This window comes from Coturnix japonica, chromosome 3, assembly GCF_001577835.2.
Source record: "Coturnix japonica isolate 7356 chromosome 3, Coturnix japonica 2.1, whole genome shotgun sequence".
Taxonomy (NCBI): Eukaryota; Metazoa; Chordata; class Aves; order Galliformes; family Phasianidae; genus Coturnix; species Coturnix japonica.
In genome coordinates this window covers 68969164-68991554 of record NC_029518.1, presented here as the reverse complement: position 1 = coordinate 68991554, position 22391 = coordinate 68969164, and the positions used below count along the sequence as shown (strand labels likewise).

The 22391-nt window shown below is 43.3% G+C and overlaps 1 protein-coding gene across 1 annotated transcript; it reads right to left on the bottom strand.

Annotated features, from left to right (window-relative positions):
* Positions 1-556: 556 nt before the first annotated feature.
* On the bottom strand, positions 557-22385 carry LOC107311961 (gamma-aminobutyric acid type A receptor subunit rho2). The gene is made up of 9 exons (XM_015858914.1): positions 21915-22385; positions 18456-18562; positions 12174-12241; positions 10148-10371; positions 7703-7785; positions 6821-6961; positions 6480-6632; positions 4914-5110; positions 557-3402 (listed from the first exon to the last, which is right to left on the bottom strand). The coding sequence occupies exons 1-9, from the start codon at positions 22097-22099 to the stop codon at positions 3085-3087; spliced, it is 1476 nt and encodes a 491-aa protein (XP_015714400.1). The 5' UTR covers positions 22100-22385; the 3' UTR covers positions 557-3084.
* Positions 22386-22391: the final 6 nt, after the last annotated feature.

Here is a 22391-nt window from a genome sequence, read left to right as displayed (position 1 = left end):
ATTTCACCTATATACATTATTTGACATAGGTACACATTCCAGTGTTTTCTTTTATGTGCTACCTATCTGTACATTATATAAATGTGTGTGTTGTGGGTTGTTGTTTGTTTTTTTTTAATACACTATTTGATAAGACAGAAGAATACAAGCAGACATAGGAAAAGGACTGACATTCTGTCTCCTTGCAGTTGGATTGGGTTATGCAGAGATGGTGCGCTCATTAGTAGGCTTTATTTCCCCAAATCCCTTATGCACTTCTGGAAAAACCTGTCCTTTGGGAGGTTAACTGTCCAGATGCTCAGTGCTTTGTAGAACTAGGCTGTATCCATCACGCCGTTGTCAGAGCCCAGCTTCTTCAGGCACTATTTTCCAAAACACTGGTTGGATCTTGTGGCTGCAGTTTAGTGCTCATGGAGTCTCTTGTAACTCAGGAGAAATGAGAGTTGAAATTACTTCTCAGTATCGTACTTAGATATTTATTCTAGCTTCATGTCTATCCAGGCTCCTCCTAATATTCAGAAATCAAAATTTATAACCTGTCAGAGCTGAATGTCTCTATTCACATCTGTATATTTTATCTATTGTTTAATGAGTAGTGGTTGTAAGTGGTGCTCAAGATAGAGATTTTGTTTTTCTTTAGTGGAACTGTACCCTCCTTAATGATGTTACATGCTGTAGAAATGGGTGTACACTCCAGTACACACCATTCTATCAGCCACATACGCCAGCATTTACTATAACAGTAAGGTAGTCCTGTTCAAAAATCATTACTACTTTGTACATGCACTCCTTAAGTCAGTTAAACCCCTCTTCACCTCCTGAGGTAGGTAGATGTCATTGCTCCCCTTTTTCCTGACGGAGAAGCAGAGGCACTAGGAGGCTGAACCCATGTGCATGGGTTGTGTAGGAAGATAGCAGCACCAGTTCCCAGCAGTGCAGCCCTACTGGCTCCTGCAGCATTCATCCCACAGCAAAGGTTTCTGCCAGCTCCACTTGATCGCCTCAGCACCATGTTGCTCACTGTCTCGTGCTCAAAGCTGGTAATACTGAAGAGGTCCATCCTGTTTCACCCAGGCTTTAACTTCTCAAAAGTCGAGAGAGCTTTTTCTTTAGTGATTTTTGTCTCTTTATGTTATATTTTCCTGTTAAAACAAAAACTATCCAGGTTTCAGCTTCAAGAATAAGTGGTAAATGTACAAATCTGGTGGCTCAGGAGAGAAGCATCAGGTTGGGATGCAAAATGATCCTTCCTCTCAGATGCTGCCCTCCCATAGCTACCCTTCTCTCCAGTGATTTCAGGGCTGTACTTTCCTACTTTTACATCCACACAGAACTCTGTTAAATCCAGATATTACTGTGGCTTATGAAAGGGAAATGTAGTTCCTCAGTTTGGTTTCTCTGATCGCTTCTGTTTCCAGTAAAGAAGTGTGACCACTGGTGTGACTTAGATGGCAAGATCTGAGGCACAGAGAAAATTCTGGTGACAGTCTGGAGGTGGCAATTCCCAGCCCACTTGGGAAATGACCCTTGAGGTTTCAGATGCAAGATTTACTGCTGTGTTAACTAAAAATAAACAAATAAAATTCACACCAGCAAATAGTTACAGTTTTACTAGTATTGCTTGTTTGGTTTCTTTCCCCCTACATTAATATAATTTAGTTGAATTTTCATGTCCCAGCCCCAGTCACATGTATAATTCAATCTTATCACTGATTCGATGTCAAGCTTCAGCCCTGGGTCTTTATGCTTCAGTCTCTGTCCATTCTGCTGCATTTCATCTTGACAGCAAACACTTTGACCATAATACTCTCCTCCATAGCCAGAAAACCATGATGTTTTTCAGAAACAAAAGGTATGCAAACTTGGCCAACACTGCCTAGTTGCTCTCATGTAGAAAGATTTGGGTTTTGTTCTCAGCTTTTTCAGCTGATGTAACAGGATGAAAAAAGAAAAGCCAAGTACCAAGGCTTGTTACAGTGCACTGCAGCTGCTTCAAAGGGTTTACAGTGACCTTGGAGCCAGAGGCCAGAGAGGGTTTCATTGAAGCCCACAGTATTATTTTTGGCCACTTCAGCCTCTGGCATGCCTATATTTCTGCAGAAGGACATTCTGGCAGGCATCTCTCCCCCTCAGTCCAAAAACTCTAAACAAAAGGGCAGTGTGTTGATTTGGAGAAGAATGTTGGAATAGACAGTTTCTCTATGAGCTGCACTTTCCTCACAGGGATGAGGAAGATCTTTGAACTCTACCAGCACTGCCCTTGACAGTTTTCTGCTTTTCTAGAGAGTCCCAGAGAAGCTGCTCATTCCCATGTGGTGAATGTGCGTGACACACACAAGTTTCACAACTCATTTTAGAGAAGGCAGGAACTGCATATCACATGTTGCACTCATGTTATATGGAAGCACATTTAAACCCTAAAATTCCCAGTTCTAATTACTCATGCACCCTGGGAGACAACTTCTGTGAGCTTGTGGGCTTCTTTGCTCTGCTTTGTCATCACTCATTACTTCACATCTCAAAGTAAAAAGATGACCCACTCAAACATACTGCCAGCACTTTAGGCAGCCAGTGTTCCTTCTGGTAGTAATGTAGGCCCTGTCCAGCAAGAATGCAACTTAGACTCTAAAGGAATGTCTTGTTCATAAGCCAATGAAAAGAAATATAATGCAGACCCTTTCATGAGATGCTAAGTTGCATACGTCTAATCCCCTAGGACAGTCTGTGTCTGTAGTAGTCCATTTTGCCTCCAGTGTCACAAGCCCCAAACACACATACAGCACCTTTTGGGCAGAGAGCACAGATTTTCAAGTATGAGAAACATCATGTACCACAAAGCCAATGAGAGCTGGAGTGGGGGGTAGAGAGAAACAAGCAGAATAAGCTCCTCCATGATGCCTGTACAAGGAGCTGCTTGTGGTTGGAAGTGTCCTCCTCTTCATCCTCCAAAGCAGCAGTGAAATGATCAGTTTTCTAGTGAAATTATCAGTTTTATGCATTTGAGCCCAAAGTGGACTTTAAGAAGTGCTAACAAAGAAAGTTTTGTAACTGGCTTCTGCTTCAGTCAGTGCTGTGCCAGCACACCTAGCTAAAAACAGACCAATATATCAAATTAAAAAATATGTAAGTGCCTGGAAATATTAGTCTGGAGTATTTATCGATTGCATGAGTGTTCTGGATGATGCGCAAGCCCACGTGGCCTTTCAGGCCTCTCTTCCTTGATGAATTAGAAGCATTAGAAGCATTGCTCATGGCTAAGTGCACAGCCATCTTTTCTTGTTTTTCTTCTTCTGGGACCATCTGGCTTCTCGGGTAACCTGCCAGGCTGTTGGCATCTGATTCACTGTAGTTTCCATCCAACATCATAGTTTTTGAATGAGGCATCCCACATGTGCAAGGAAACTAGGAACATAAGCAAGAAATACAGTTAGAAGAACACATTAAGGATAGAAGTGGTAACCTTCTTGTAACAGACAGCTCTTAAACAGTAAAGTTTAGTGTCATAACGCAAAAATCACTCTGTTTCCTTGTGTTCCAAAAGGAAGAGATGTGATTTAGCTACACTACTTGGCAAGAAGCTTCAGAAAAGATTAGAGAAACTAATTTTGCAGAGAGAAAAATTAAGCAAAAGGTCTTAGCTTGGCTGTTTAACTTCACTGTCTTGAGATTCCTTGCTATGCATTCATTGTGCTTATCATCACTCAAGGACAAGATACAGTGTGCTGTATCTGTGTCCTATTCAGTACACACTATGGGAAGAGGGGCCAAGCTATGGTTTCTCAGATATACGCAGTATTTCCTGTGTAAATATGTTTCTGGTTTGTTTGTTTGTTTGCTTTCCTCACCCAGTAACATTTTGGCCTCTGTTCCTTCTTCAGGCAGTTTTGACATTTGCATTACCCAAGGAGTTTTTATAAGGACAAGGTTCAGCTAAAGTAAGTATATATACTTGGAAACACATTGTGTTCAGGATGCTACTGAAAAACTCCACACTCGAGGCTTGCTCTTCAAATTATTTAGCCAACAGCTCGCGCTGTTCATTGAAAGCTTGAAAAACAGTGTGTAAGCTGTTTTCTGTGCTCTAGTCTTAACCAAATGCTTTGACAGCAGATGGCGTGAAGAAAAAAAAACATGACAAGTTTGTAGCCTGTTTGTTCCACTCATTAGACCCATCACTTCAGGAACTTATCTGAGCAGTCCATGGGTACAGTTGAATGGCTGGGTTTTAAAACATGTTATTATGAAGCAGATGTACTGGGAATTTGAGGGTTTTTTTGGTTTTTTGTATGAAGAGAAACTTAGCTTTATCTCTCGCCCAGGATAAATTATAACCCTTATGTCTTCCTCCTCTCGCTCTCAAAAAGAAAAGTCACATCAGGTACTTCCTGGCAACACATGTGGGAGCTGGAAGGTGGAAGTGACAGCAGGTCGAGGCAGTAAGTTTATCACTGCAAGACCCAACAGAGAAAGAAAATGTGCAGATGTACTTTTAGCACCCAGGTCAAGTCGCAGTTCTTTTGGCTTAATGTGCTAATGGTCATCCTTACGGATGTGGGAGTCTAACGTATTAGAAGCTCACCTTCACTCTGTCTTAAATCACCAATGGACATGCAGAAATACTCCATGTAATTTCAGTCTGTGTTGACATTAATAAATTAGATATTGCCAGAGAGTGTCCCTGGGCATGAGAACTTTACTGACAGTGTTACTGAAGTGTCAGAAAGGTTTCCGGCCTCAATTCTGTCCAGGCCAACTAGCACCAAAAAATAATTTCTATGTATGGTTTAGGCATTAGCATGGAAACATCAAAAATTACAGGCATAACCTTGGCTAACCATTGACATTAATTACCTGACCACTAATTGAATCCAACACAAATATCAGAAAAAGAAAGGAATGAATGGCTATCATACCTTTTCCCGGAGTTTCCTCTCCTTTCTCTCTTGCACTGTGGTCAGGTAATTCACTGCTGCATATTCCAGCACCGAGAGGAAGACGAACACAAAACTGACCCACAGGTAAATGTCCACTGCTTTGATGTAGGAAACACGGGGCATGGAGGCGTTCACCCCAGTGATGATGGTAGACATGGTCAGCACGGTGGTGATCCCTGGAAAGAAACAGAAGAATTGAATGGTTGTAGTTGATGCAGTCCAAAGAGCCTTTGGTCTCTAGATAAATAAAACTTTGCTCTACAAAATGCTCTATCAGAAATTAAATGTGAAGTATTTGGTGTTAAGCATCTCTATTATGGTGCAGAACTGTTCTGTGCACTAGAAAGTCTGTGTTCTGAGGAGTGATAGGAATCAAATCATTTTGAAAATGACCCTTATACTATATACTATATATAGAGATGTTAGTGTATGTAGGTGTTTATGCATGCACATGTACTTATAATTGTATATGCAATATGTATGTGTACAGGGGTGTTCGTGTGTATGTGTTCATATATTTAGATAGACATAAAATCATGAGAAATAGTATATCTGGGTTGGATAGATGTGGAGGCAAAAATATTTGCAAGTTGTCAAAGCCACTGAAATAGAGAAGACAGAGCCAAAAAGCACTCATAGCTTATTCAGCCTTTTTAAAGTAGTGACTGCTACAGACACAGCTACTATTGCTCATTTTTTCAGGAGGTTCTTTTTGTTAAATATCCAGTCAACACATTTATTTTGATGGAGTAGATTCTTGGCTGCCTCCTCTCACAGGTTTGCTGCAGTGCACAGCTTTCCAAGCAAGTCAAGGTATGGGGCTAAAATACTGTTTTATGCTTTTAGCATTGGAAGCCTTACATATCAACATTCAGAGATTTTTCTACTTTTTCTAATCTTTGCATGGCGTGATAAACAAATCAGCTCTTTTTATGCTCAGATGAAAACATTTCCACCAGTTCTGACACAGGAGAAGCTTTTTATGTCTTTAGACATCCGAAGATGCAGAGTGGTGCACACAGGATTTCAAGCAGCTCCTTCTCTCCTTCCTGTTCCTCCCCACTCCAGAATGCCTGGACCATTAAAGCAAGGCACCCTTGGATGAGAAAACACATGGCTTGCCAGGATCCTGCTCTGGACGAAAGTTGCAACACAAGTCTTTATCTCAGTTCAGGTGTCTAAACTTTAAAACACAACTCACTAATGGGAACCTCTCACTAATGGGAACACGAGTCTCAGTGCTGCAGGCTTGGACAGTGAGGATAAATCTTTATTCATTGGCTTACAAACAATGAAAACTTTCCCCTCTGCCAACCTTCCTTTCTGAAACCACAACTCTGCCCCAAGTTAACTATAGATCAGGAAGACTGCTTTGCAATGAAGGACTTCAAGCAAACTGCAGGTTTTGCATTACATTAATAAACAGATAAAAGACAGTTGTTTCCCCAGGAACTTTGACCATCAAAGCGAACAGTTCCTTTTCCTGCCAAAATGTTCACATTTGAAGAATTTCACACAGCTGTGGCTCATTGCAATTGCTCTCACCCAAAGAGACTCTGGCAGGAACTGCCCTGCGATCGATCCAGAAAGACACCCAGGACAACATGACCATCAGAGTGGCAGGGAAGTAGGTCTGGAGCAGGAAGAAGAAGATGTGTCGGCGTAAAGTGAAGCTTATGTAGAGACGATTGTACCAACCTTTGAGAAAGAAGGGAAGGTAGAAAATCAGTGAGATCAGAATGAATGGTAGCCACAGAGAGGCAAAATCTTTTGTTTCTGAAGGGCAGAGGAAAAAGAAACAGATCTTTCAAAACAAGCACGAGAGGATTCATAACTCAGCATAGCATTAGCTTCAACAGTGGTCTTAAATCAGAAAACACCAGTACCTGTACTACTGTAGAAAGCCAGTCTTGATGTAGTGTGGAATTTTTGTATCAAGAATTGAGACAAAGAAATTTTCTCATCCGTTTTCAGAGATTCATTCCCATTTTTCCAATACAGCATCAGATCTTCATCAGTGTAAGCATCTTCGGGAAAGAAGAAACACAGTGTAGTGTGGATTTCGTTTAGATGGAGACAAAATGGTTTATGGGTTCAGAGAAAATTAACAAACAGAAAGGAACCTTTAGCATGCAATAGCTGCCAAAGTTTGCTGATAGCAGTGAATGAGAAAGATCTTAATGTATGATATGCTGTGGCAATAACTAAACAGGGCATCCTAATCGGGAATAGGACAGCCATGAAAATCATACTGTTCAAATGACCTTCTCCACAGAATAACTCCTTTCAAAGAAGTTGAACACAAGCCACAGTGTGTGCAGGATCATGATTATCATGCATTCACTATATTGGTGTCAAAATACAGACATATCAATGATCATTATACTCAGCTTTTTACTGTGGTATCTGAAAGCGTCCCTTCCCAATCAGAAACAACAAACAGAATACAACTTCTCCCCTAAATTTCTCATTGGCAAGCTGCTGAGATCCAGTATATGATGAACAGCCTTGTTGATGGGGGCTTGGGTGCTGCTTTTGTTGTTATTCATGATTATTTTCTGAAAGTGCCATTCACCAAAACTCATACAAGAGTTTTTCCTTGCAAACTCCCCTGTATTGCAGTGTAAGGTCCAGGTATATAATCCAATAAGTTAATAGAAAAACTCTCAGTGGCTTTGGTGAAATTGTTTAAGGTTTTAAAACAGTCCAGTGCTTGTGAGAACAGCAGCTTTGGAGCATGCCTAACTAGAAACACAGATACTACATACAGCTTTCCAGCTCCAGAGAACACGTCTGAGAGTCCAGGGGGAAGCGGCTGAAGTCCATGTTGCACATTGCTGTCACTGTGATCCTGGAAGTCAAAAATGAGAAAGGTTGTTTTCTATGAGGAGTAATGAAGGGAGAACATTAACACATATAAACAATTTGGCATCATTAAAGACATCAAAAATCTGCAAGAAAATGCTTATCAGTTCTTGCGCTCCCATGGTAGCTGTAATTTCAGTATGTATCTAGGAACTGAAGTGCTATTTCTTACACTGCAGTGCATACTGTCAATACAGACACTTCCTCTGTGATTTATATCCAACTATTTCTCTACAAGGTAACAACAACAACAGAAAATGCTTCATCATTTACATATTAGGGTCTCATTTTGTCCAATTTGATTAAGGTTTTCTCATTTTCCCTTTGCTGAGTTTCCTCCATGGTCACACCACCAACCACCTAATCCTAAGGATCATGATAAGCCTTGTTGCAGGTCACATGAACTGAACTTAAAGAAGCTTCTTGCTCCAGAAAGTATATTGTTGACTTCCCATTGTTGTGTGGAGCATTTAAACACATTATGTTACTCCAGCTCATTACAACGTGCTATTTTCTTCTCTCAGGGTCACCTAAATTTTAAGATGAGCTGTGGTCGTTAACAGTTTGTTAGTCAGGGACAGCACAGAAACTCAACTCATCAGTAAGATATTCTTTAATTAGAGTGCAGTGTTCAGGTGGCCTTGAAAGCACAAGATCCCAACAGGGAATGAAATGCCCCTCTGCCCTTTGCCAACCTCACGTAGATATCCCAGACACCCCAGAGTGTATCCAGGAGCACTGGATACTCATGCTTGGGCAATCACTTCTTGTTCTGAGAGTCTTAAGCACTGCCAACCCCAAATATCACAAAATCCTTATTATTTTGTCAGATTTTATTAATTAATTATCCATTTAACTCTTTCTTAGCTCTGGTTGTTCACACTTTTCTCTCTTGTGAAGTTACAAATTCACATCACCCTTTTGAGGGCTCAGAAAACTTTGAAATTAAATGCTCTGTATGAGGGCAAATAATGAAAAGAACTGAATAGAGCCATCATTGCTATTAAACTCACTCATTCTTCATTTTGGTTGTTGAATATTGCTAACAAGTGGAGTGCTGGCATCACTGCATGACAACTGCAGGTCAAGAGCAACGCGACTGATACTCAGCTGTACTAAAACATCAGTCAAAAAGACCTCTGCCCTCCTACTTCTGCTGCTCTCCTGTCAGCACTGATCCAAGTTTACATCAAACATCTCTTCATTTTGTTCAACCCTCTTGTCTCTCATTCTATATGGTACTTTTATCCTCGTGTAGTTCTAATAAAGTGGACAGCATCTTGAGCTTATTTGAGGTAATATGCAATAAATGGGTTCAGAACGGAGGACAGGTTCTGAGGTGCTTGAACGAGGTGGGATTTTATAGCTCAGTAAGATAAGGCAAAATGAAGTAACTGTACAGTGACTCTTTTTTTTTTCCCCCATACAAATTCCTTTGTGGTTTTAATGATTTGTCAAGGGTTTTCAAATTAATTCATTATAATTACAGTTGGAATGTGAAACCAGAGAACTTCAGAGCCCCCTGGTTTGTTTGGATATTGCCTTACTTGGGAAAATATTGCACATTATGCTTATTCTTTGAAGAGAAATCGCCTCCTGAATCAAACTTTCTTTTTTGGGGGGAGTAGGGGAGAGGGAAACACATCTTCTAGATTTTAGGCATTATTTTGCCCTAACTTAAATGAATAAGATCCAGGTCCTAGAAAATAAATCCTTGTGCTGTGGAAGATTTGAAAGTCACTGTAATCGACTGCAAGTTTCCTGTTCTGGGGCAATGTCCCTCAGCCTGGGATCTTGAGTTTTTCTCCTATGGCACTGTATTTTTCCCTGCCTCTCCTTTTGCATTCATCTGAAGGAAATACAGTCAGCTGGGATGTGTCTCAAGGTTCCTCTGCTAAAGAATCAGGGACTCCTAAGTGTCTTTAATACTGCTGTTTCAGCTTCAGTAAACTTACTTTGTATCAACATGCAAACTCCAATCAAAAAAAGGAAGAAGTATTTCCAGACAAACAGGAAGCAAAATAGGATAATTATAGAGGTCACCATCTGGTATATCAGCAGCTTCCAGTTTAATCACACACTGACCCCGGGACGAACATCCCCGCTTGACTAAGCCCTCCTTTGACCACAAAGACTTAGGGAAATGCTTCCCTGGAGGAGATTATCCTGTTATTGCCCACAACATGGTTTCTCTCAGCTTCCTGTGAAGCATCTGGTACTGGGGCTGATAGACACAGAGCTCTTCATTAGCTGAAGGAGTAGCAGTGTTGGCAACAGTAGTCCTGGAGGTCACCAAAGCCACACCAGGGCAAAGCGGATGGTGAAGAGCCGGGGTGTATGGTCTTTACCTCATGCTGTAGAGGACATGACCATCAGGGAACACTCTCAGCATGATGTTGTCCGTGGTGGTGTCATGAATGAAGGACCTTTTGGAGTGCACAAAAAAGACATCTGGGACCCAGATCTTCTTCACCAGCCTGCCATCAAAGGTCATGCTGTTGTTGGTGGTGCTGGGAAACGAGAGACGCTCATCCTTCCAGTAGTGCCTCAAGTACAGAGTCATGGTGAAATCCTTCATGAAAAAAAGAAGATAAGCAGAAAAAAGACTATTGGTGATGATTTTCACATCTCAAAACACCAGAAAGAAAACTCATTCTCACTAGGTAGATGAAATACACCGCTTCTAGACTTTTACTCCCTTTCTGGACCAATGCTTGTTTTAAATAGATATTCCCAACAAAATCATTTCAGACAAAACCAAAACATAAATCCACAATCAGTGTATTACAGTACCCAATAGCACACAGTCTTAAAGGTGATATAAACATGTGCCAAGAGAAGCACTGCCCTGCAGAAAGCATTATTCAGTCCTGGCAAAATTATCTTGAAGGACTACGGCATCAATATCATGATAGAGAGGAAAACCTTTCAAAATAAGATAAATGGTCAGCTAAACACAAGTACTTTATCTCTAAAAGAACTACATTGTGGCAAACAGCACCCAAGTGGAGAACTGTTTTTCCTATCACAGAAGCATATAAATAAACCTCTCTTTTAATCTCATTGAGGGGGCAGGAGCTTCGCTCACACAAAGGAAAATATCTGTTGATCCCAACCAGGCAGCAGCTGCTTTTAGAACTGCATCTGCTCCTTCATGCTGAGAAATCAAACACACTGTTTTCTTTATATTCCCTCTTAATAAGCTGGTTACAGCAACTGAAGCTGCCAAGACTGAGCAATCAACAACCGAGGCTCAGATCCCTTCCTAACCACTCAGCAATTGCTCTTTAAAATTGCTCCCACCTCCTCCTCCTGTTCTGCTGATGCCAAGCCATCGATTAACCTGACTTTCCATTTCAAAGGGCTCTTCTGGCAACAAGCTCATATTGCCTTCGGGTTTTTCAGGAATATGTCAGAGAAGCCTCCAGCACCCAAACTGGGACACATTTTCAAGGGCTGGCAGATTTCCACAAACACCACTTACCCTACTGGGACAGACTGCGGGAAAAACAAACTAACCTAACTTAGGTTGATCTGACAGACTGTCTTCCTACCATTAGCAACTGCTGGGGTAAAGTACTTGTTCTGTGGTGGGAAGCTGGGAGTGCAGATCTATCTATTGCAAAGGGGAAGAGAGGGGACTTCACAGCTTTCTGATAGGCAAGACTTTTGTTGAAATCAGATGCTCTGAAGAAATATTTACTTGTACTAATTAGTTCTCCTCGTTACTGTGACATCACCTTGATCTATTAGAGCTCCAAAGCTCCTTGTTACAGCCCTTTCACGTGCTTACAGATGCTTCCTACGCAGTCCATTGTGCGCATCTCCCAAACTCTCTCTTCCAGGCAGGCAAGCCCCATTCTTGTGATGAATATGTAATGTAAAATATGTAAAATGCAGTCAACATAAATCTATTCCAGTAAGCCTTCAAGTTTTGCTTGTATACCACCATGGATGGTGCCCAAGAACAAGAAGGCAGAAGAAGGAAGCAATCAAGAAGCTTCCTCTTCTTCTCTACATTCCCCTTCCCACTTCTCTTTCCTCTCTTAATTCCATTACCTATAGCCAGAAACAAATGTGACCTTCATCACATACCTTCAAACATTCCATACAGCTGTTTTCATTTTTATGCTCTGATAGATCCTTCATAGCACCAGTTAAGTTCTCTTTGTCTTTTGTAGTTCTCATCTGAAGACACAGAGATCAGCCTTTGACATTCATCTGGTTTTGTCAAGTCTCTATGAACTTGCCAGTTACTGCCAGTACTTTCACCCCACTAACAACCTGAAAACCAGTGTTTTCAGGAGAAAGGGACTTTCTATCGTTAAGAACAGCTGAGCCCAGCCATGAAAGAGGATCAAGAGGATTACATACCATGTCAACCTCAGAAATACTGTCCAAGCTTTCAACCTGTACATCCACCCCGACAGGAATTGCAGGGCCTGTAAAAGAATGAGATTTAGATACGCAAATAACTACTATTTTATATCACTTGCCATTGATTAACATCATGAGGTAGCCTGCAATACACTTCTGAGCTTGTGGTATTCTTTCCTGTCCATGATTCTTGAAGCAGAGAGGGCAGAGAGAAAAGTCAGCTCATAATCATGTGAGACCCCCCTGTGAAGCATCACCTTCTCTTCTGCATTACATGCCCTGCAGTTTTGACACTTTGGTGAGCTATGATGAAGCATTTGCATAAGTTTTTAGAAGCTGAGCCATCTCATTATACATTTTACATCTTTATAGGAGGGAATTTAGCCCTGAGAACCAGAGACTGAAATGAAGAAGCTGGAAGCAATGTGGTCTTCCTTGTGGGTTTCTCATTTCTCATCAAGACAGCTACATTAATCTCTCAAGAGCCCAGCACCATATTCATTCGTATGACTCACTGATGACGTTAATAGCTTTTCAAAGCAGTGTTAAAATTAGCAGCCAGAGAATTCACTAAGAATATATTAAGAGAAAGCATGCTATAATACATGCAAAGTCCTGTTACTAGAAGACTCATTTATTCAAGTTTCTCTGCAGATTGCTGCTCATTAATAGCCAAGACCCTCTCAAGTTCCCTGTAGCGTATCTTCCAACTGCTTCTTTCATTTTCTAATGTGGACAAGTTTTCTCCCTTTTCTTCTTTTCTGCATCTGAACTTGAGGAGATAACTTGTGAATAAAAAACGTGCTGTTATTTGTTCCAAAATGGTTCTGCACTGTGCCTGGAGGGTGCTATTGTTATCTGCTTACTTTGCTTCTCAGTTAGAGGAGTGAGGAGGGTTAACAAAGCTGTGTACCACAGTTTGTTGTTGCAACATGCATTGATTCTGCATACATCTGGAGATCTCATCTCCTGGTATCCCATCTCTCCACTGTGCTGAGGAGTTAAGTGCATGCAGAGACATGCACACCAAGCACACCAAGGCTGGTCAGCAGGAATTGCTGAGGAGCAGCCTTGTGGATCCAGTGTTGGCTTCAGCTCTCAGCTTGGAGCAGTGAGATGGTAGGTCTTGCACTAACACAGGCACCTGGAGCATGCCCCCAACCTTGCAGCCTCACTGGAACAGACTGACAGACCAAAGCAGTTGCTCTGCAGACATGATTGCCTTGATTCCCTTGTCAAGAACCCTTTTTCTGTTCTGTTCTTTGCCCATCCTAGGAGGAGAAATTGCTTAGACCCCTTGTAGCTTCCCAACATGCAGTCAGCATCCAGCGGGCAAGGACCAACCCACGGTCATTTTGTCACCTCACAAGCACTCCTGGTGTGACCAGAAACAACAGCAACTTCATTAGGTGAAAATATTGTGTCGATAGTTTTGTTCTCTTCAGTTGAGTAGTTATGAGGGATGATAAGATTTAACAAGCCTATTAGCTCATATAGTGCTGTTATTAAGGAGTTGGCTTGTTACTCTTGTCTCTTTCAATTAAAAAGAAAAAGGTTGTTTTTTAAAACTTGACAGACTTTTTGTAGCAAGAAGCAGCGTATCTGTGGTGATAACAGCTTCTTTGATGTGCAGGGTAATCACTGCAGAAAGAGCAGGAGGCAGCTGATAGGTGGTGCCATATAGATAGTCAATTAACCTTTCTTTGCTCAGATAACTAGTGAAGACATACACTGTGGTCAAGAAGAGAATAGGCAATGATTCAGTACTTGTAAATGCCCCTGTTGCCTTTAGTTAGCCAGTAGCTCTTTAGTGCAACCATTTTTCTGATATGTAACAGAAATCCTCAGCATTCAGGAGTAAGGTGCTTGTCTGTTTGCTTTGCTCCTTGGCGTTGGTCTCTTCCTCCCTCCAAAAAGCACAGCATGATGGAGTTTAGATCTGATTTGTAGCAAAATCCAGCAATGTGATCACATCAGATGACGCAGCAGAAGGATGATTACAGGCTATTAAAACCATTGAAGTCCCCGTCTCATAAGAGTTCAATCTGTACACTAGCACAAAGGCTTATATTTAAATCTCAGAAGGATCAGCATATTTTGTGTTCCTATGGTTGATCATTTCTTGAACTTGTTTTGCTTCCAAAACCTCCATAAATAAATAAATAAAACACAAACAAGCAAAGAAAAACCCTCCAAAACTTGCTGTGACATTGAGCTCCATGTGTTAAGCTGGAGCATGGACTCTCACACAATGCTGCTTGTCTCCATTTGGCTCAGTGAAGCTCCAGAACCCAAGGCAGCCCATGCTGGAGCAGCCACAAGGGTATGACTAGCCTGTCTCTTGCTCTAGAAAGCACCAATAACTTACCATTTGCTGTTACACACAGTAGTTGGAATTGCAGTGGTGCCCACTGGCTGCCACCACCAAGCAGCCACACCATGGCAGACACAACGCTGACAGAGAAGAGGCAGCCTCTGCCAGAACAGCCTTGCAGCACCATCCTGTTGGCTCACCAAGGAGGTCATCCCTCAGCCAGGTACTTACCACTGGGTCTCCCCAGTGCCGAGGGGCTGTACCCCCAGTTCCCAGATGGCAAGAGATGCCCTCTGTGTGTGAGTGCTTAATTTAGCCTCCATTCAGGAAATCGCCAGCCATCCAAAGTCTGTTTATTGCTGCAATTTCCATGCTTGACTGAGCAATAATCACAGATTAAAAAACAAATAACAACAGGAGAACACGGCCAAGTTTGTATTTGCCCTCCTCTTCATTCCTTCCCTATGCTCACAGAGATAAAATACCACACCAGTGTTCAGAAAAGACACTTCTCTTATTTCATGCTCCTGCACCAAACGCTCAGCTCGGATCCCAGATAAACAGGCATTACCTCATTGCAAGGAGAGACCAGGCAACCCATCTGGAAGCTTCTGCAATGTGAGGCACCACTATTTTACAATGACTTGTATGCCAATATTACAAATTGTGCACATGAGGCTTCTAAAGCCAAGTAAACACTGTGCTATCTGAATCTGAGAGCAAGCATTCACATAGCCCGTCACCCTTCCAAAACTCCTACCTAGATGCTGTTTTGCAGACACACTTGGTGTGAACAACATTAAAGCTGCACGTGATATTTGAAGATGAACAGAAGCCCTGGAAAGAAGTGCCCTCCTTAAACCTCATAAACAAATCTGGGTTTCCCTTAAGGGTCACAGCCTGGCTACAGAGCATATCGCTGCATTGAACAGCTGTTGATCAGACACAGAAAGATGCCAAGAGATTTTTGGTCTCGCTAATCCTCAGAGCCAGTCGGGATCCGCTAGACTTCCAATCCCGTCTCTCTGCAAACTGAAGTGTTCAACCACTGGGGCCCCACATGCTTCCCCAAATTCCCTATCAAATGTCACCAGCAATGAGTAAATAGCCAAAATGCCTTCACTGGGGTAAACAGAGGATGAGGAATGTGTGATGGGAGGCTAAATGGACCCCCAGCAAAGACACTGAGGGACCCATCTGTCAAAGTGCTTGTGGCTTTACAGATTGTTTTTCTTTGCTAAGCTCACAACTGGATCAGCAATTAGAGTGTCCCCTCTTTTCCCTCTGCAGTAGAGTGCTGAGTTTTGTGACCTCCTCTTCAGCAGAAGCCATTAAACATTCAAATGAGGTGCTGCCTATAGAAAAGATCCAGGACAGAAGGCCTTTACAGAAGGCTAATTTTACTGAATTTTTACACTGAATGTAGATTCAGTGGTCAGACAATAACAGATCAACCAGAAGCTCGGACACAAGCTTTCTTGTGGGGTGGTTTCTGGCACTGAGAAGACTTGGTGGCTTCACCTTGTGAAAATTCCCTTTTGAACACCAAATTGTGTCCCAGGTTGTGTGGGACATCCAGTTTAGGGTTAACCTCTCTCTCGGGGGAGCACCGAAGCTTCCACATATTCAGTTCAGAAACAACATCAGAAAGTACCTAACACCAAAGCGTCTCATAACCCAGTGCAGCAAGGAAACCGCACCGGACTGGTCAGCTGCCCACACAGCAGCAGGAGGTGGAGGCTTCAAACATGATGTTTATTTTTAACACTGCAGCAGGTTTGAAGATACAGGAAAACTTGCTGCTGTGAAAATGCTTGAAGTCAGTTTTCCACTCCCACTCTGAGACTAAAGCTTTGCGAGAGCTCCTGGTTTTTCTCTTTGGCGGTGTTTTCAAAGGCTCATTATTTTCTCTAAGACAGTCTCTCTGCCCCCTCCCCTGCCCTTGAAGGGCTCAGGCAGACTTAGTCTCCAAGACAAAATTACCTGCAATATAGTTTGTGTATGCCCAGAGTCTTGCAAAAAAGTCCTATTTCCACAAGCTGTAAAACAATCTTCAGTGTTTCTGTGTGTGAACGTATATACAAACATGTATATGTAACACATATGTGCATATGCATCTCTGGGTCCTTTATACGCTCAGCAGCTGCCACACGGCCACAAAGCCCTCACGTTTTGCTGACAGTATGTCACCAAGGGATGAGCGAGTCTTATTCCAGACAGCGACACAAAGCTTCATTCACCCATCCTGACAGAAATACTGCCCGCAAAGGGCAGCAGGGACAGCTGATGGAGGCTATTAGGCTATGAAGGAATATGATAAAAGTACAGCATGAGGCTGTTCTGAGGCAGAAAAGATACAGCTATTTTAAGTATCAACTAAAGCTGCTTATTCACAGGCTCCCTGCAAAATACGACATGTCATAGCTGAAATGCTTAAAATGGACGTTTAAGGCAGGCAGCAAAATAAACATTTACATAATCTTTAAATATTAATATTTGTAACTAATACCTGAACATCTGCTCGTCGGAACAAGGTCACTGACATGGAGATAACTCCACAAGGGTCACACCAAACTCAGTCTATTTTAGGCTATGGAGGCTACTCTGAACAGCAGCAAAGCAAAAATCTTTGTCATTACCACTGCGCCCAGGGGCTCACTAATGGGCTGAGAGCAGGCAAGACAGCCGCGCTCACTGGGCTGTTAGCAACACGGCTTACACAACAACCGCCTGCTCACTTGCTCTTCACAAAAGATACTTACTAGAAAAGCTTTTCACCTTCTTCTAAAGTTTATCTGCTCTTTCCCCAGCTACAGATCCTGTCCCCTTTTTAGAGCTCAGTGATGAAGCTGTGTGCTGGCCACCACCAACTCTGAAGGTTAACAACTGTTATTCCACCAAGCCTGGGAACATCACATTCTTAGTATTGGATCTTTAAAGAATTTTAAAGTCTAACATCACAGTTTCCTTACAGTATTATTTATTTGATTTGCTTTTCAGAGAGATGTGTTGCTTTTCCCACTTGGAACATGCCACAGTGCAATGCCATAGGGCTGCACTCTCCATTGGGCGATGGTCCCTGAGCTACTTTTGGAGAGCAGAAAGTGTCTGCTGGCAGTGACCAATTGAAGTCACGTGTGTCCCATAGGCCCTTCTGCTCTGCTTCTGCAGTACAAAAGCCTTTATAATCACATGCAGGTCAGACTGCATCAATTTGCCTGGCATTGCTCCTGCAAAAAAATCTTAAAGAACTCATAGTGCATAGCAAATCACAGTGACTCCCTGGTGACCTTTCAGAAGAAAACACAAGGATAGCCAAATCTTACCAGGCTTTTGTTTTCTTTCCATTATATTTCTCCATCAAATACATTATCCATCACTAAAACCACTCTGTATCACTCTGTTTGTGCAAGAACCTGCAGCCCCCAGGATATCTCTTTGTGTGTGGGTCATGTTTTCCAAGGCTGGAGACTTGGCTAAATTGTTGTCATGTTTTATTCCATATTATGTGCAACTTCAGAGCAATTTTGGCAATACTCTGTTCCAAGTAGCTCTCCACTACCATGGGCAGCCTGTTCCAGGGCCTGACAATCCAAGCCAAGACATAGTTTCTGCTTCAGAAGCAGCCAGAGAAGCACTCCACATTTCTGTCTTTTAACACCTTGGGAAGGGAAAAGGGCAAGGGATCTACAAGGGTAAAAAGGGGACCCTCTGAGCTTGTGTCAGGTGAAGGCATGTCTGGTACGTAGAGATATACATGCACTGGGAAGCTCAGTCCATGCTCTGGGGAACTCCAGCAGAGGGATCTGGCATGAGCAGAGGGAGGAGTGAAGAGGAGCTATGTGGAAGCTTTATGCTGAAACCACTCCATCCTTTCTGCTCACACTGGTGGAATGGAAAACCATTAAAAAAAAACACAGCAACACAATATGAGTATGAAGTTACCAGAGCCACTTGGTCCTCACCTCCAAAAGCTGGCCGCATGGTGAAGTCATGGTCATCGACCCTGAGAAGCTGTTCTGTCTTTCCCTTCCGAGTTTTGGTCACGTCGTGGTTCTTCTTGTAGATGTGGCTGCAGAAGACAACAATAGCTATTTCCAGCTGTCTGCTGTCAGAATCCCTGCTCAGAACCTTGGCAGGAGGTGAAGCTCTGCCATGAGGGAAGAAAGCATGACAGCCAGCAGCATCACAGCATTGCAGGCCCAGTGCCTCTCACAGTGCTCATGGGTTGAGCTCCAGCCCAGCTCCCAGCCACAGGGCTGGGGCATGGCACCTCACAAGGAGCCAGGACACAGAGCAGCAAGGAGGCACACCTCAGTGCAAGCAATGGCCCCAAGCAGGCAACAAACAAAAGCCAGCTCAGCCCCATGCATCACCTCGTTGTGCCTTGGCCAGGTACAAGGGCGTTACCATGAGAAAGCTGCCTTTTGGATGGTGGCCATGCAACCTATTCCAAGGTGGTGTGACCCATAAATATCAGCCATGTGTGTGAATCATAGAATTACCCAGGTTGGAAAAGTCCTTGAAGATCATCAAGTCCAACTGTAGCCTAACCAGAACCATAACTCTAACAACCCTACACTAAATCATATCCTTGAGTACCTCATCCAAACTGCTATTAAACACAACCAGGGATGGCAGAGGGCTTTGTCTTATGGCTTTAAACAAGGACAAATTCATCCATTTCCCTCCACAGTTCTTACATAAAGTCAGCAAGATCTGCAGTCCTTCACTCCTCTGAATACCTGTCGTGGGAGGAGGTATAAAATAACACACTTCTTTTTTGAATGCTAGAGACTATAAAAGAACAGAAGGACAAGAGTGAAAACAAGGCCCCGACGGAAGGGCAGGAAGTCACTAAAATGGCAGAAGTGGATAAATGAAGACCAGAGAGTTAAAAGCAACGAATCACTGAAATTGGAAATATCACTAAGATCATCTTGTCCAGACACCATCTCATCACCACCATGCCCACCAAATGCACCCTCAGAAGAAAGCAAGAAGAAAGATCTTCTTGCTTGTGTGGGAGGAACATTACTGACTGGTAAAGAACAAAATGGCGGAGTAAATAAAGGGATAGATATAAAAACTCGAGTAAGTTAGGATTCAAATATTGATCTGAGAAGAAAACTGAGAGGAGAACTGAAAGCAACCATCTGATGGCACCCATTACGGCGGTGCCTTTGACCTCTCCTGCAGTAATCTATGCTGCCCACTGGTTGGGAGTAGGAGGCCTCTCACTATCAGCAGCACATGGGATCCCAATGCGAGTGCCTTTGCAGAATTGCTTACAGTTTACTCAAGTGGGATGTGTTTAATGAAACTGCCTTTGTGAAGGCTTTAAAAGAGAGGGGGACAGGTATCCCATTAAGTTGCTGTAAGGAAATCTCCATCATTTATGGTAAAGGGAGGACAGTTCGACTAGATGATCTTGTAGGTTGTTTCTTGATGGGGGGAGGAGTTGATGATGGACAAAAGAGAGTCAGAGAATGCTGCTGCTTTAAGAAGCAGAGGGGGAAAACCTCAGATTTGTCCCAGAGGTTTTTGGGAGGGCTCCTCTAGGAAGGTAATGTGGCCAAAAGCCCAGCTGAAGTGCCTCTATACCAATGCACACAGCATGGGAAATAAACAGGAGAAACTGGAACCTGTGGTGCAATTGGAAAACTACAATCCCCCTCCTCTTTAAACTAAAAGATGGTAGGTTTAAGTTAGCTTCTAGGAAGAAATCTTTCATTCAGAGGGCAGTGAGGCACTGGCACAGGTTTCCCAGAGAAGTTGTGGTGCCCCATCCCTGGAGGTGCTCAAGGCCAGGTTGGATGGGACCCTGGGCAGCCTGAGCTGGTGGGGGGCAGCCCTGCCTATAGCAAGGGGTTGGAACTAGATACCTTCAAGGACCTTTTATCCTAAACTATTCTATGATTCCCTTTGTGATGCTGTGTGATATCAATTAACTCAGACCACTTAGATTTAAGTACAGCAGCGAATTTCCTGGCAAGCTCAAGGTCCTCTATTTTGGGTGGTATCCTCAAAAAGGAAAATAAAGGGAAGCGATTTTCCTTTCCAGATTTTTAGATTAATAAAAAATAAATCAGACCCTGGAAAACAATGGATAAACTCACACATTGTCACTGTTACCGTACCCTTAGGATTACACGCTATTCCATGGCCCACACTTCCAACATACCTTACCATCAGCTGCTTAGGATCCTCCATTTTGCCTTGGCAGTTCTTAATTGGGCTGCAGGCTTCACAGCCCTAGCCTTGCTATATTGTGTACCTTCCCCATGAAGGCACACATTCATCTCCACGAGCACTCATCACTGTCCCAGAGCCTGGAGCAGCTCGGACACCCCTGGTATGAACCTCTGCAAAGCCTTCATGTAACAAAGAGGAGTTCTGCATAGGCACAACCCGACCAAGCTTCTTGATATCGATACAAAAGAGCTGCAGAATTCTCTGTCTTTAAGATGTCATTCACATTTGATGCCTCCATATGTTCAACACGACATGTCGCTACAGAACACCACACTGTTCAGGAAGAGGTTTACAACTATGAGCACATCAGGGATGATGCTCTGCTTTCAACTGTACCGCAACACGTCTCGCTAAAGCACGCGTCCTCCAAGATGACAACTGAAGTACCATACCAAAACATAAAAGAGAGAACCAAAAGATCAGGCTTTACAGCCCAACAGAAGCCATTTAATAAGACGGATTAACCCCACTTTGTCCTTGAGCCCTCAGAACTATGACCAGTCTTGTCAGATATAATTGCCCCTGGATGACATAACTACAAAAAGGATAACATCCCTCAGGCTGTGCAGCAGGTTTGGAAGATTATCTTTTCTAATGTAAACCTCTGCTCAAATCTCACTAACAGCAAATCTAATAAAGTTGACTAAGACCTTTAACCCCTTTGCATGTATTTGCTTGACATGGACATCTAAAACACTCTTCAAAACGCATATCCGGTTTCACCATCGCGGGTAACTACGTGTTATCAATGCCACGCATGCAAACCAACTCCTCTGGTTGTCTGTCAGCACCACCACCGCATGCTGAGGGAACAAAGCAGCAGGGGCACAAGAGCAGATGGCACACAGCCCACTGCTGAAATGCCTCTGCTGCCTGACACTGGCAGAACGCACAGGTTTGGACACTGTGGTTTATTGCAGGGTCTCTGACATCTCCCTGCAGCTCGGCTGTTCACGTGCACACCTATGGACAGCTTAGCCACAGAGCGTGCAGAAGTTGCTAAGCTGGCTGCAAACCTCACCTCACTGACTTTGTCTGCATACAGCTAGAAATGAAGGCAGTCACAGAGACTATTTGTACAATGTCACACATGAAGGTGTTCTCACAGCATGCACAAACACACAGACAGGGCAGGCTTTAAGGAACACGCACGTTCTTGTCACCCTTACCCAGCCTTCTGCAGCTCCAGCTGGCTCGTCCACCTCCTCCTCCTGTGCTTCCTGCTTTCCACCAGCAGCACCAAGCAGAAGATTAACAGAAGCAGTTTTGCAAAGTGAGGCATCCTGCTGGGCCCGGCTGGACACGCTGCACGGTCGGATCCCCCCGCAGCACAGCAGCCTCCAGCTCCAAGCATCAGAGCAACCAAACACCAGCACTGCGCGACAGCGGCGGGATCTCCCGCTGCCCTGTTCCAGACGGGCTCTCAGAGGCTTCTCCCTGGGAGCTGTTCCCACACCACGCTCAATGATTGGCCATTAATCCCCAAGTTTGCCTCAGCGAGCATTTCCACTGGGTCCTAGAGGATGTTTGCTAAAGCCATTATATAAAAACGGCAGTTCGGCACGCCGGCTTTTTGCTCAATCCCCTAATCTCAGGGCAGTGCTGTCCTCCTGCCAGGCTGTGTAAAACTGGGCTGTCCCTTCTCA